Source organism: Salmo trutta, chromosome 15 (genome assembly GCF_901001165.1).
Source record: "Salmo trutta chromosome 15, fSalTru1.1, whole genome shotgun sequence".
Classification (NCBI taxonomy): domain Eukaryota; kingdom Metazoa; phylum Chordata; class Actinopteri; order Salmoniformes; family Salmonidae; genus Salmo; species Salmo trutta.
Genome location: NC_042971.1, coordinates 35,652,807 through 35,667,551, shown reverse-complemented (window position 1 = coordinate 35,667,551; position 14,745 = coordinate 35,652,807). Strand labels below are relative to the sequence as shown.

The 14,745-nt window shown below is 40.7% G+C and overlaps 2 protein-coding genes across 3 annotated transcripts; one reads left to right on the top strand and one right to left on the bottom strand.

Moving 5' to 3' along the window:
• Positions 1–941: 941 nt before the first annotated feature.
• On the top strand, positions 942–6,283 carry LOC115148887 (zinc finger and BTB domain-containing protein 21). 2 transcript variants are annotated; one of them, XM_029691180.1, is made up of 2 exons: positions 942–1,122; positions 2,386–6,283. In XM_029691180.1, the coding sequence occupies exon 2, from the start codon at positions 2,391–2,393 to the stop codon at positions 5,457–5,459; it is 3,069 nt and encodes a 1,022-aa protein (XP_029547040.1). In that variant the 5' UTR covers positions 942–1,122; positions 2,386–2,390; the 3' UTR covers positions 5,460–6,283. The 2 variants fall into 2 exon arrangements, with proteins under 2 accessions (XP_029547040.1, XP_029547041.1); XM_029691181.1 differs by lacking the exon at positions 942–1,122 and adding an exon at positions 1,227–1,606.
• Positions 6,284–13,001: 6,718 nt separating this feature from the next.
• LOC115148889 (autophagy-related protein 101) lies at positions 13,002–14,707 on the bottom strand. The gene is made up of 2 exons (XM_029691183.1): positions 14,091–14,707; positions 13,002–13,981 (listed from the first exon to the last, which is right to left on the bottom strand). Exons 1-2 carry the CDS (start codon positions 14,340–14,342, stop codon positions 13,580–13,582), a joined length of 654 nt encoding a protein of 217 aa, XP_029547043.1. The 5' UTR covers positions 14,343–14,707; the 3' UTR covers positions 13,002–13,579.
• Between the last annotated feature and the right edge of the window lie 38 nt (positions 14,708–14,745).

The following is a 14,745-nucleotide window of genomic DNA, read 5'->3' as shown; positions in this document are numbered from 1 at the left end:
ACTACATACAGTATGAGCCCTACAGACGAATAACCATATATGTGCCTTTTACATTTTCAGATTAGTGATGTTTTCAAATGTCATTATCTGCTGACTGTAACATCACGAGTTGTTAACAGACATAGAAGTAAATAGTAGCAGTTGTGTCCTTTCAGATGATGTGTAACATTTAACCCCAAATTATTTAGATTGTTTATATAAATGCAACTACATCAGCTGTTTTAAATCATTCCAAGTGAAGACACATTATATGGTTCTTCGTTTGTAAGGTTTGAAGATTCCAGGATGTGGCAAGTAGACCACAGCAACAAGTGCCTTCTGGATATATGCAATGAGAGAGAGCAGACGTGCCATAGGCTGCGTTTACACAGGCAGCCCAATTCTGATAATTGTTTCACTAGTTAGTCTTTTGACCAATCAAATCAGCTATGAAAAAGATCTGATGTGATTGGTCAAAAGATCAATTAGTGGAAAAAATATCTGAATTGGGCTGCCTGTGTAAATACAGCCATAGTGATGTCTTTTAATCACACCTCTAATTAGTTTCAGTGGTACAGTGGATCTGGTTACAGAGAAACATTCATCCACCAATGTCAAATGCTGATTTTACCTAATGCTTTCCTCAAATGATTGTTGTCATTCATTAGATATTTAAAAATAAATTAACATTAGGTAAGAGCAAAGTTTCCATTCAGTAATTCCACATAATTCAACAGTAGGCTATCCATCTATGGTTTTAGAGAATCACATTCTCGCCTACAGAATATTGATACTTTGCAACTGAGACAGCAATGTTGATCTGATAGGAATATAATGTTTTTTTATTGAATGTTAATTCGTATTGCTTCCCAATTAAACGTTTAAGTCTAAAAGAACGAAAATATGACATGCCACTTTAAGAGGTTTAAATTTGCCTGTCACGTCCTACATTCCCGCCTACGGGTATAAAGCAGCCTATCAGAACGCAGCACACGTGACGAGCGTTGTATTTGATGACCTCATCCCTGGAGTAGGATGACGTCAAGTTCAAGATGGATGGAATCACGACTACCCCACACTCAACAGAATTCTGATATAAATTCTGGTTCGTGTGCTCCGTGGGAACAGAACGAAGACATAGTGGTAAGTTTAGAAAGCCACAAAACTACTTGGTTTAGATTATCTGGTGGTAGTGCCTTATATTGAAGTCTTGTTTGGAGATAATGTTTTTTTCCTGACGTAACTCGGAGGGGGTTTCTTCTTCTTTTTATAAGCCTCACGAGCAACTGCCCTATGTGTGCTGTAGATGCTGCGTCTGCGCTGTAATGAGGGCGAAAATACAGAAGCGGGTGTGTGCACGCACACTCACTGACCACGCTCTCGTTTCTCGAGGACTGGGGTTTGATTCTGTTCCATTGAAAGTCCTGAATCATTCTCAGAATGCGCATTTCGGATGCAACTTTACTCTTTCGGAAACATTGTAACACCAAGTGATCATGTGATATCACTGCCAGCAACAATAACAAACAGACCACGCAATGCGTTATTTGTTTACATATTCATTCACCAATGTATACCATAACGAGGAAGATACTTGCCGGAGTGGTAAAACCAGTTTCATTTTAACGTATGTGTCATCAGGAATTTAAGCCACGTCTCGCGTATGATCTAATGTTTGCTCCCCTGACTTCCCAACAGACACATTCTGTGGGCGCGCAGCGTTCTAAACTTTTCTGATATGGAACGTGTTAGACACGTTTATTTATCATGTGGAATTGATATCCGTGTCCACAGTTATGTGTGTGTGGAACGGAAAGAACGCTGCCTGCGTCCCTGCTAAATATGACCCCATGCCATGTCTTCTGATTTAAAGACATGATGTAATCGAAATAGAACCTATAAATGCGCATGCGTCATGTTATTTGCGCTTATACCACAGATAGGCCTAGATACATTATCTCCTACCAGTATCTGATCTAAACTACTCAATTACATTTAACTTACTTTTATTCAAAATGATATATGTGTTTTGGTATTCTAAAATGAAGGATTTAATAACGAGATAAATAATAGGCTATTTTTACTAATATTTCTATCAATCAGTTGGCACAGACTGCATAGCAAAATAAATACAGTAGCAATAAATATACATGCTTTCATCTATATCTCATTCATACATTTCTGAAACATGGTCAAATATGAATTTGCCATAATGCTATTAGATTCTTATACTTATTGCAACTTTTCTGCTGTTATGTATTTCTTCAGATTTGATTTATTTGATTTTATGTATAAGACTATCAATTTTTAGGTAACTCCTTACTTTAACTTTTTTTACTGAAAACATGTGAATCAAAATGCGGGTCTTGAAATAAAAAGGATCTCCTTTTTGTTCTTGTCTTTCAGCCAGAATGGAGAGTCTGGTGCACTACAGTAATCCATCCCACGGCCTCTCTGTGCTGGGGGTGCTCAATGAGCAGCGCCTGAGGGGGCAGCTCTGTGACACAGTCTTGGTTGTGGGGGATCAGAGGTACCAGGCCCACAGGAGTGTGCTCGCCGCTAGCAGTGAGTATTTCCAATCACTGTTCACACGAATGGAGTCTGAGCCACACAAAGTGATACAGCTGGACTTCTGTGAGCCTGACGCCTTTGAGATAGTACTGAATTACATATACTCATCCTCCCTCTTCGTGGACAGAGGCAGCCTGGCAGCCATCCAGGAGCTGGGCTACAGTCTAGGAATCCCTTTTCTAACCAACATTATGTCAACAAGGCCGCATGTGTCTTACTGCGTCTCCAGAAAAAGGCTTTCCTTCTCAGAGGACGATAATGACATCCAGCTGAGGAGTGTCATTGTGCGCCAGAGCCGAAGGGGTGATGCTCCCGGGGCTGGATGCTACGGTTCAAATGATCAAGGAGAACAGACTCAAGCTTCAGGACACAGGAAACCAAACGAATCAGCCACGAACACTGCATCCAATCCCAGAAAATCAGCTGAGGCAACTGGTGAGGGTTCTGATAGCAAGCCCATCAGTTCATATGCCTCCATCTTAAAGGGGAAGACATCATCACACACAGGGTCATCAGTAAGGCCACAGCTCACCTCCTCAGTCTCCTTCAGTGAATCTCCAACAGTCGTGTTACAGTCTGATCTAAGCACTAAAGAAGAGGAGGAGCAGCAGAGGCTCTACAGATCCAAACCACAATTTCAGGGCCAGGTAGGGGAGCCTAGCCAGACCATTGACAGGAGTGGCCCACTCATAAAAAGCCTGCTGCGCAGGTCATTATCCATGGACAGTCCCGTCCCAGTCTTCTCCCCCACACTGGAGCTCAATAAACTGCAAGGCCGAGAACAGTCTGTTGTTAAGATGGTGGCAAATACAGAGGAAGGGATTCAGACAGAGTACAAACAAAGTGTTAAAGTAGTTCTGCCACTTCTTCTCAAGTCAAGGCACCACAGTAGGTATGATGATAAAGATGAAACTCCAGGAAAGGAGTTCCATGTGAAGACAGAGCCTAGCAGCCCACTGTGTGACCCCTCTGAGATCATTAGAATCACAGTTGGGGATTCTCTACCAGTTAACCTCAAAAACAATGAAATGGATTTTGACCAAGGCCCTACTAAGCCATTTTCTAATCTCCCTGGCAAGAGAAGGGTGAGGAGAGACAATCGAAGGTACCCATTCAAAAAGTCTAAAGGGGTGAACGAACATGATTTCCCATGTGAAGATGACAATATGTCAGAGTCTGTACCTCACAACTCCAACATGGATGACAATGATGAAGACTGGACTGATGATCCCAGGAAGAGCAAGATGTTTAAATGCTGGATCTGTTTGAAAGTGTTCAGATCCAATGCTGGATTGCACCGCCATGTTAACATGTATCACAACCCAGATAAGCCATACGCTTGTGACATCTGCCACAAACGCTTCCACACAAACTTCAAAGTCTGGACCCACTGCCAAACCCAGCATGGAGTGGTACAAAACCCTGCTTCATCCTCCAGCTCATTCGAGCTGGATGAGAAGTTTCAGAGGAAGCTGATTGATATTGTGCGGGAGAGAGAAATAAAGAAAGCCTTGCTCATGAAGCTGAGGAGAAATAAGCAGGTTTCGCAGTCTCAGGTATTTGCCAAAAAGGGTGGCCTGAGGTCCAAGTCAAATTTGATATGCCCTTATTGTGGGAAATTGTTTGTGTTTCTCTATCAGTTCAAGCAGCATTTGAAGACACACCCTGCGGAGAGAGACAACCAAGAGACTGAGAGAGAGAGCAGTCTCTACCAAAAAGACCAGCCCAGTCAGAGAGAGAACACGGACACAGAGGTTTACTCCTGCAGGCTCTGCAATGAGAAGCTGTCCTCTCTCTTTGAGCAGGGAGACCACGAGAGGGGCTGTCGACACGCAACCGTGTGCCCTTACTGTGGCCTCCGATTCTCCAGCCCAGCGGTTAAAAAAGAGCATGAAGCACACTGCAAGTACAAGAAACTGACCTGCCTGGAGTGCATGAGGACCTTCAAGTCTTCCTTCAGCATATGGAGACACCAGGTGGAGGTTCACAACCACAACATTATGACTGTTAAGGAGCAGCTGAGCCATCGAGAGGAGAACAATGGAGAAGTATCTGACCACCTCGGAAGGCCTCTCCATACCCAGGAGTCTGTGGGAGCGGGGAGCTCCAGAGAGGACATCATCTATAGTGACTCCTCAGGTCCGCCTATGTTGGACTCGGACGATTCTTCATCATTCGTGCCCGAGGACCTGAATGCTAGCCAGTGTCACAACGAACATCACGGCGAGCTGACAGTGAAGGATGAGCCCATTGAGGAGGCCGTGAGCGAGAGGGAGGACGTGATGTCTGGGGCCTCCGTCGAGCCTGAGGAGCCAGGCGTGTGGCCATGCGAAAAATGTGGCAAGCTCTTTGGTGGCCACAAAGACCTGGAGCGTCACCAGGAGCTGCTGTGCCACATCAAACCCTTCATCTGTCACATCTGCAACAAGGCCTTCAGGACCAACTTCCGCCTTTGGAGCCACTTCCAGTCCCACATGTCAACCTCCGACGAACCTGGAGCGAGAGAGGTTGATGACAGGCGCCCTTTGTCTCCCTCCCCCTCACCACCACCAGTGGTCACACATGCAACTGGATGTCCTGCCCCACAAGTTTTTCCACCTAAACCAGTGGAGGCAGATTCAGTGGTAGCTGAAGCTGTGGTAGCAAAAGGGAAGGAGAAGCCTGGAAGCTCGTCGTCAATGCCCAGGACCAAGAGGCCAGAGATGGACAGATCACACGGTAGCCCCCTACCCAAGATGGATAGTGTGGATAATTCCCTAACCCCTCAGGAATCAGAAACCCTTTTTTACCATGCCCCCACTCTCTCTGCCCTCACGTTTAAGAGGCAGTACATGTGTAAGCTCTGCCACAGAACATTCAAGACTGCCTTTAGTCTTTGGAGCCATGAGAAGAGCCATAGTCACATTTAAGTGTGTCTCACTCAAACACCTGTACTCTGTTTTGAGCCTCTGCGATGATACTTTATGCTCACAGCATCGTAAGAGATCAAATACAACTTAGCCTACACAAGAAAGATTTTGAATGTATCTATTGCTGTTGGTAGTTGGCTTGCCTTCATGTTATCTTTTCCAGTGGCCCTGTGTCATAGAGGTGAGAAAGTGAATGTCTGCAATGAACTGCTATTTGACTCATCAGCTCTTTAACAACAATGGTTACTTTGCCTTTGCTATTAGATTTACACAGTACTGACCTATTTCAGATAACCCCCTTTCAGTTGTCTTTACCTATAAAACTATTTTTTGGATTCAAAAAAGTGCTTTATTTAGGAATTGCTGTACTGTACAATTCAAGAACAGTTACGTGCTTTTGCTTAAGTTGTGAATTTGTGTTGATTGATGTGTGAAGATGACATTATGAAGATGATATTAGTGGCCTCAGGCATCATTTTTATTGATATGCACTTTGCAATTCTGTTCAATATTTACATTACATATAATGGTCAAATTACATTGATTTAATTTCAGTTATATGAATATTTATTTTGGATCCTCTGCATTCCATTAACATTTCAGCTGTAATCTGTTTTGTACTATAAAATTATGGTTTTCATATTGACTAATTTGAGTTAATTCTTCATTCTGATTTTGTCATTGCCTCAATGATATTTCATGTAGATTATACAAGACCAAAGACCAGTTAGATTAGAAGGGGGATAAGAACTGGAAACGCATGCAGTATTTCACACTTTTTTGTTGTTGTTGTAAAATAAATAATTTCTTATTTTCTTGTTTAATTTTAGATATCACTCATTAAATTACACATTATCATTAGTGGATTATTGTGTAAAGAATATGGAAAGTATGTACTTTTGGGAAAGGAGTTTTGTTTACGTTCTGCCCACTGGGTGTGGTAAATGGTAGATTTTGTTTTAAATTCTTAATTTGGTACACAAATACAACAGCACACAAGCGACTTGTATAGTAGAGTGAATTTGAATGGAATTCGCAGGAGTGAATTTGAATGGAATTCGCAGGAGTGAATTTGAATGGAATTCGCAGGAGTGAATTTGAATGGCTAAGAACATGTGTATTTTACTCCCTGTCGGCTCAATACTAGTATGATTAAGTCAGAAATAGTTTGTATGAGGTTGATAATTACACAAGTAATCATATGAATTGATTGCATGGACTTAGCATATGCATACTGAGACAATTTTACAATAGTTCTGTTTAAAATGAAGCACAGTCAGTTTTTGCATATTAACTTCTTTTTTTTTTTTACATAGATATTTAGAATGGTTTACAACCAAGAGCCAATAAATGTGTGTGTGTGTGTATGTATGTATGTATGTATGTATGTATGTATATATATATATATATATATGTATATGTGTATATATATATATATATATATATATATATATATATATATGTATATACAGTACCAGAAGTTTGGACACCTACTCATTCCAGGGTTTTTCTTTATTTTTACTATTTCCATATTGTAGAATAATAGTGAACACATCAAAACTATGAAATAACACATGGAATCATGTAGTAACCAAAAAAGTGTTAAACAAATATATTTTATATTCTTCAAAGTAGCCACCCTTTGAATTTGTTAACACTTTTGCACACTCTTTGCATTCTCTCAACCAGCTTCATGAGGTAGTCACCTGGAATGCATTTCAATTAACAGGTGTGCCTTGTTCAAAGTGAATTACATATGTATGTATATAATAATTAAGAACATGTGAAAGCAAGACTGTTGCCCTTGAGGGGGAAAAGTGGGATTTGGAAAATAATTCCCTGTCCTCTAACAGAGTCAGAATTTAAAGTGTATATTTTGGTTGTTTAAGTGTATACTTTTTGCTGTGGTGGTGATGGCTTCTTAATTACACCTGGAAAAGGGATTTTGAAATTCGGTGGTTAGGTTCAAACAAAGTATATATTTATATTTGTGCTCTGGATTTTATGCAAGATCATTAAAAAAAGAAATTGAGTGCAAATAAATTAAATATAATTTTGTGTATATGGCAGCGTTTGTATAATTGTGTACCTATAATTTGTTTGTTTATGAAAATACATACTTTTAGTATTACTGTGCTTTTTCTGCAATGATTAATATTTGTATGGTTGCTCTACATGAACTGCAGCAGTTTTGTTTTTTTTCTACAGTTTTTGTGCTTGAATTTTTTCTGTAATAAAGAGTTGATAATTCAGTAGCTGCCTTGATATTGAGTGTGTGTATTGTGCTTATAAGAAACTAACACCCTTGAATTAGGGCTGGGAATTGCCAGCGACCTCGCGATATGATATTATCACGATACTTAGGTGCCGATACGATATATATTGCGATAGTCATGTTTCTATATGTATTGCGATTCGATACTGTGATTCTATTGCCATTAGATATTCCAAACATATGGTTCACCATATGTCTGCTGCAGAGGGACAAGAGAGAGTCATGAGAAAACAAGTTTTTATCAGGCATGGAAATAAGTGCTGAAAACAAATTGGCTCCCTATTTAAAAAGAAGATGAAGTTTTGGTGCAGGTACACCCAATTAACGCCAAAAATGTATTGTTCTATTGTCCAAACTATACGATATATCGTGAAAAATAATATCCCTAAATGTAACTGTAGCGATTTCCCCCCATCACTACCTTGAATCATGATTGTTTTCAGGAGAAGTTGGTATGTGTTTAAATTAGTAATGTCTCTAGTGGGCTTTCGTTTCCACTATGGAACGGTTGAAACTGCTATCATGTTTGCACTAGTTGCACCATTATTAAGGTATGACCAAAGCTGTTACAGATAACAATGCAAAAGAGATGAAAATGAACTAATGTGACCAAGAGAAATGGTGCCAATGTTTTTCCTTGGACAAATGGTCACTGCCGTGGGTCACAGAGATGTTTTTCAAACTGTTTAGCCACTTGGACAGTGATGACACATTTTTTGGCTGTGACTCTGGAAGTGAATTTGCTGTCTGCTCTGTGGCCCTTGAGAATATTGAGACTGGAAATGCTTTGCTCTCCATTATTGTACAAGGTCATCCTGTGAATGAAAAATACATGATTGGAGAGGAAACCTTTGCAACTCAGATGAGGAAAAACATCCACACAGCTGCATGGCAAATGCTGCTTTTGAATAAAGCATCTGGCCTCTCAACCTAAAAAATGCCTTGACTGTTTAGTTACTAATTCTTTATTTGAAGATTTCCTCAACATCTTTACAACTTGACCTGTGTGAAGCTGCATGCTTGGTATACAGTATACCACAGAGATTCTAAATTATATATATTATATATACTGGGTGTGATGTATGGTAGATTTTGTTTTTAATTATTAATTTGGTACACAAATACAACAGCACACAAGCGACTTGTATAGTAGTGAATTTGAATGGAATTCACAGGAGTGAATTTGAATGGCTAAGAACGTGTATTTTACTCTCTGTCGGCTCAATACTAGTATGATTAAGTCTGAAATAGTTTGTATGAGGTTGATAATTACCCAGAGAGGCAAAATGGCGAGACTTTCCGGAACACTTGCGAAATAGACCTAACAGACCAGGTTTATATCGAAGGAGTGCCTATGAATTTAAGGCCTGCACATGTGCAGTTCGGCACGAGATTACCTTTATACCTGATGACGCGTTTCTGTGCATGAGCTTAACTAGCTAACATCGCCATGACATTGTCTATAAGTGTGATCTGGGATTTCTATTGTCAGTGGTGACACATCATTCAGGGCAGGTGGGACAGAGCCCCGCCTGTTTTTAACCCCACCTGTTTAGCTATGATTTTGGCTGTTTTGCATGTTGTTTTAGCATTAATACGTGTCACATATCAGTTTGCAAACAATGTAAAAAAATATAAAAAATAATAATAATTGAGTTAATAAAGCCGCATACAAACATGGTCTCTTTTTTGCTTTCTTGAGTTTTGCAGCTCCAAAATGCAGGTGTTTCAGTCCAGCTCAGTGCTTTCTGCGTAGGGGTGGTAATGTTCTCTAGTTGCGTCGTCATTGGCTCAGTGTTCTGTCACTCATAGGGATGCCACGTCATTGCAAAATCTATGGGGAGAGCTCAAAAATTCAAGCCCCTTGGGTGCTGTCATAGATTTACATTAGAAGTGCCCATGCAAGAAGGCTCAAAGTCATTGGCCACAGATAAAATGACGTCAAATCGCGTTATATCTACAGTAGCTTTGATTGGACTGATCATGTCAACATCAACTTTCAAAATCTTAGCTAGCAAGCTACGTAGCAGTCATCATCATGAATCAAATTGAAAATCTACTGGCAAATCCTTTTCAATCCTTGTCATATGAAGATAAATTATAGAGAAAACGTATCGGTGCTCATCAACCATTGGACATTAAAAACCTGTTACATCTAGGGGGCAGTAATTTCACGGCTGGATAAAAAACGTACCCGATTTAATCTGATTATTAGTCCTGCCCAGAAACTGGAATATGCATATAATTATTAGCTTTGGAGAGAAAACACTCCAAAGTTTCTGAAACTGTTTGAATGGTGTCTGTGAGTATAACAGAACTCCTATGGCAGGCAAAAACCTGAGATGCTTCTGTTCAGGAAGTACCCTGTCTGAACATTTCTTGCCCTTCTTTATTATCTCTGTCGTTTACAAAGGATCTCTGCTCTTACGTGACACTTCTCACGTCAACAATGGAGTCTCACAGCCCGGGAAAAACAGGAATGATGTCATTCAAAGCCCTGGCTGAAGCACACGAGAGCAAATGCTGAGTGGTCAGTCAATGGACTAAGCCTTAGGCGCGTGACACGCCCCGCCCCCGGCTTTTGGTTTTTTCCTCAGTTTACAGACAGGCAGATTCCCGGTCGGAATATTATCGCTTCTCTACGAGATAAATTGCATAAATATTGGTTTTAAACAGCGGTTGACATGCTTCGAAGTACGGTAATGGAATATTTCGAAATTTTTTGTCATATTTTGCGTCATGCTCGTGGCCGAGATTTAGCGTTGGGATAGTGTCTAGAACGCACGAACAAAACGTCGCTGTTTGGATATAACGATGGATTATTTGGGACCAAACCTACATTTGTTATTGAAGTAGAAGTCCTGGCAGTGTATTCTGATGAAGAACAAGCAAGGTAAGAACATTTTTCTTATAGGAAATGTGATTTTGGTGAAGGCTACACTGGGTGGGTGTCTAAATAGCTAGCCCTGTAACGCCGGGCTATGTACTTACATTATTGCAAAATGTGCTTCATCCGAAAAGCTATTTTAAAATCGGACATATCGAGTGCATAGAGGAGTTCTGTATCTATAATTCTTAAAATAATTGTTATGCTTTTTGTGAACGTTTATCGTGAGTAATTTAGTAAAATCACCGGAAGTGTTCGGTGGGAATGCTAGTTCTGAACGTCACATGCTAATGTAAAAAGCTGGTTTTTGATATAAATATGAACTTGATTGAACAGACATGCATGTATTGTATAACACAATGTCCTAGGTGTGTCATCTGATGAAGATCATCAAAGGTTAGTGCTGCATTTAGATATGGTTTGGGTTTATGTGACATGATATGCTAGCTTGAAAAATGGCTGTGTGATTATTCCTGGCTGGGTACTCTGCTGACATAATCTAATGTTTTGCTTTCGCTGTAAAGCCTTTTTGAAATCGGACAGTTTGGTTAGATAAAGGAGAGTCTTGTCTTTAAATAGCTGTAACATAGTCATATGTTTGAAAAGTGTAAGTTTTCGGATTTAGAGGAGTTTGAATTTCGCGCCCCGCCCATCATTGGATATTGGAGCAGACGTTCCGCTAGCGGAACGTGTAGATGTAAGAGGTTTTAACATTATACAACAAGTTGGAAATTGCAAATTCAACAATGAGTGGTTTGGAAAAATCAGTGGCTAACTGCAAGCATTGCAAAGCAATCACTAGCCTGCTATTCAGTGGAGTGGATGTGTGGTCCAAGTCTTAAGAATCTCTTTTAAAGGTTTATTTTCCAAGCTTAAAGGGATAAACATTGGCCATGCTGTCAATCCAGCATGACTTCTGCCGCTTTCAAAACAACTGGAAACTCAGAACTGGAAAATCTCAGACTTCAGTGAGTTCAAGACAACTGGGAACTCGGAAAGAAAACGAGCTCTGACTGGGAAAATAAGTTTTGAACAGTCATGCAACTCTGAATTCCAAGTCGGGAACTCGGGCCTCTTTCGAGAGCTCTGACCTGAAGATCACTAACGCCATAATTCTACCTTGTTTTTTTCCCGAGTTCCCAGTTGTCTTTGAAAGCACCATAAATCCAGAGAATGCCAGATTTTGATGACAAAATTTGCCCACGAAAGACCGCCGCACCACCTTCCTGTTCAAGTGAGCATAGCACAATAAAGTGAGTCCAAAAATGTATTGTATGCTGCTGCATAAATTATGTAATATGCCAGGGAGATATGTATACGGTAGCTAAGAAAGTAATACTAAGTGTATGTTGTGTAGTAAGCTGTTAGTAGCCCATGTGCCCCACCCTAATAATTTGGGCCATTTCCCCTCATAATTTAGCCTACTGTTCTGACTTGGTGGTGCACATGTAACCTATAGCCTGTTATAGAGAAATGTCATCAATGAATATTGTAAGAGCTTTAATTGTCTGCTTATATGCCCCCTTTATTTATCCTACGGTTCTGACTCGGTGTACAGGGAGAATACTGTAAGAATGGCCCAAGTTCTGAATTCTGTCGTCGTACATTTAAAAAGTGCTGAAAAACTAGTTATATTGACTATGTCCGTCCTAGCGCGCTCATTGTCTTAATCGAAATTACGGATTGCCATTTATCCTCTCGTCGTCCCCTTATGCCATAGTTTGTACATCTCAATTGTCAGGAAAAACCACATTTGTTTAAGCCAGTCAACCATATGAGCTATGCTTTTTTTAAAGGCAGTAAATGAGGCTGAATGAATTGTTTCACTGCCAATCAAGGCTCCGCTGATAGCCAGGTGTAAAATTGGTAAGGTGTTGGGGCTGCTTTTGGGACAGCTTTATGTAGGCCCTAACAGTTTGTGGGCACCGTTTGTCACCGTTATAGTCCAATTAATGTATTGTTAAGTGTTATGTAGTGGCTTTAATGACATGCATCAAAAAAAATGTAGGGAGTTTGCCCCAACATTTACATGCTAAAATCGCCACTGTCTATTGTAGAAGCAGCTTCTGCCTATCTTCATACTGTACTGTCTTTGAATATACTGTACAAATCTGAAACTGTAAAGGAGAAGGCAGACCAACACGAATGTCAGTCATCTGCAGTAAATCACCTGCTTGGTGTGGAAGAAGCGTGGTAATTCAACGTGTAGAGTCAGGAAATGAACAGAAAATGACGACCAATGTTCTGTGGTCAGACGCAATAGGACGGCCACCCACTGCGCACGGCCGAAGTTCGCGTTGGTCCGTCTTTTCCTTAATTAACATCAGTAAGCACAGAACCAGGTGGTTTTCTAGAATAACAATTGGGAAAGTGAAGTCAATTAGGATTATCGATTTTATTTTCAAAAGTGAAACACCTTTCTGCACATTATTTTCTAATAACAAAAGCTAATGTCATAAACAAGATAGTTACTTTACAATTACTTAAAGCAATTAAATGAAAACCTGTTTCAGACAGACATGCTACTTTTGCAGCACTTTCTTCATACAAAAACATAAACGCTCAAATTGTACTATCGGATGTGAAAGGTCATGTTTTAGTGTTGACAAAGGCATTTTGTGAAAGAATAGGGATAGATAACTAGGATCCTAAAATGACTGCTTACAAATGTGAATAAAGCGGATTAGACATTTGATGGTGGTACTTCTAGCGTACTACCAGTGCTTCTAACTAATACTTAAGACACCCACAGACCTGCAAATGCCGATGTCAATGAAGCAATTACATCCCATAGTCAATAAAGCACACAGCCTAGCCCCTGATCCATTTGTGTTGTCTTGATAACTTCTATGGTCATCCTATGGTCACAATCATAGGAGTTGGCAAGACAGCACAAACAGATCTGGAACCAGGCTACCCACAGCTATGTTTTACGATGCAAATCATCTTGAGGCTCCCTCACAGTGCTAAGGTGTCTTTTATGAGCCTTCTCATGGTGGTGCTTACTGAGGTGCCCAGCGTATCAGTGATCTGAAAAGTGATTTTGTACAGGTAAGGCTGTACGTCTTTGAGGCTGGTGTCGAACACATTGTCCACTTCCGACTGTGTGGGCATTTTGGGTAGGTACTCGTGCTGGTTGATCACCTCCACAATGTTGATCACCTTCTCGCCCAGCTTCTCGCCCACTTTCTCCCGGCAGATCTGTCTCTCCTGCTCGTTGGCCAGGTTGACGACATTAACCTTGATGCTCCAGACCTCCCATGGAATACACTCATCAGAGAAAGGCCAGCGAGACTTCTTTTTCTGGTAGAACTCCAGTGAGATTTGTCCCATTCCATCAGTACCGTTGCCCATGGCATCCTGTAAAGAACAACATAGATCCAGAGGTCAATGGATGCCAGTAAAACATGTTTTAATGTATAATGTCAATTTCAATAGCCAAACAATCATAATAATCAGACAGGCCTACCTTGAATTCGCCCACTGCTTTCCTGATGACCCTGTCAAGCTCATCTGAAGAAACACGAACAAAACTGAAATCAATAAAGTCGCAGTCAATGTCCTGTGTGCCAACAGTGCCAATGGAGTAGGTGCCCTCTTTCTTGTAGTGAAATTTTCCAGTGCTGCGATGCAATAGGATAGTGTGCAACAGAGCCAGCATAGCCTCGTCGACCTGTCTTCCCTCCACCGACACCTCCAGAACCTCCGAACGGCAGTTCATGGCGATCTGCTTCCCCACAGTGGCAGGTTGAATATATGGGGAAACTAGCAAGCTATTGAAACACACCCTTCAATGGTTGTTTACGTTCCATAAAACAGGGCTAAACATCAACATGAGCTAGCTAACGGACGTTAGATGCTACTGCTAGATAGCTATTGTGAGTAGTTAGCTATAACGCGCAGCAAACGTTATTTCCCTCGAGCAAGTTCGATGGTTATCAAGAGAAGGCGCAACTTTCAGATTCACTTGATGAATATAGCAACATATGTTTTTGCTAGCTAGCTATGTTCTTTAAATGTATTTATTCATAATAACTTGCTGACACAAAGTGTAATGTCGTCGTTCTAACTAGAGAGGAGGGGCCATTTCTGTAAACACAACACTGGAGAATCTACGGAATGTA

Bases quoted from the DNA above. Each gene is read 5' to 3' on its own strand.
- LOC115148887 (XM_029691180.1), top strand. From the start codon at position 2,391: ATGGAGAGTCTGGTGCACTACAGTAATCCATCCCACGGCCTCTCTGTG.
- LOC115148889 (XM_029691183.1), bottom strand. From the start codon at position 14,342: ATGAACTGCCGTTCGGAGGTTCTGGAGGTGTCGGTGGAGGGAAGACAG. The intron at 13,982-14,090 runs GTAGGCCTGTCT...TGTTCTTTACAG, and splicing joins AAGCAGTGGGCGAATTCAAG to GATGCCATGGGCAACGGTAC.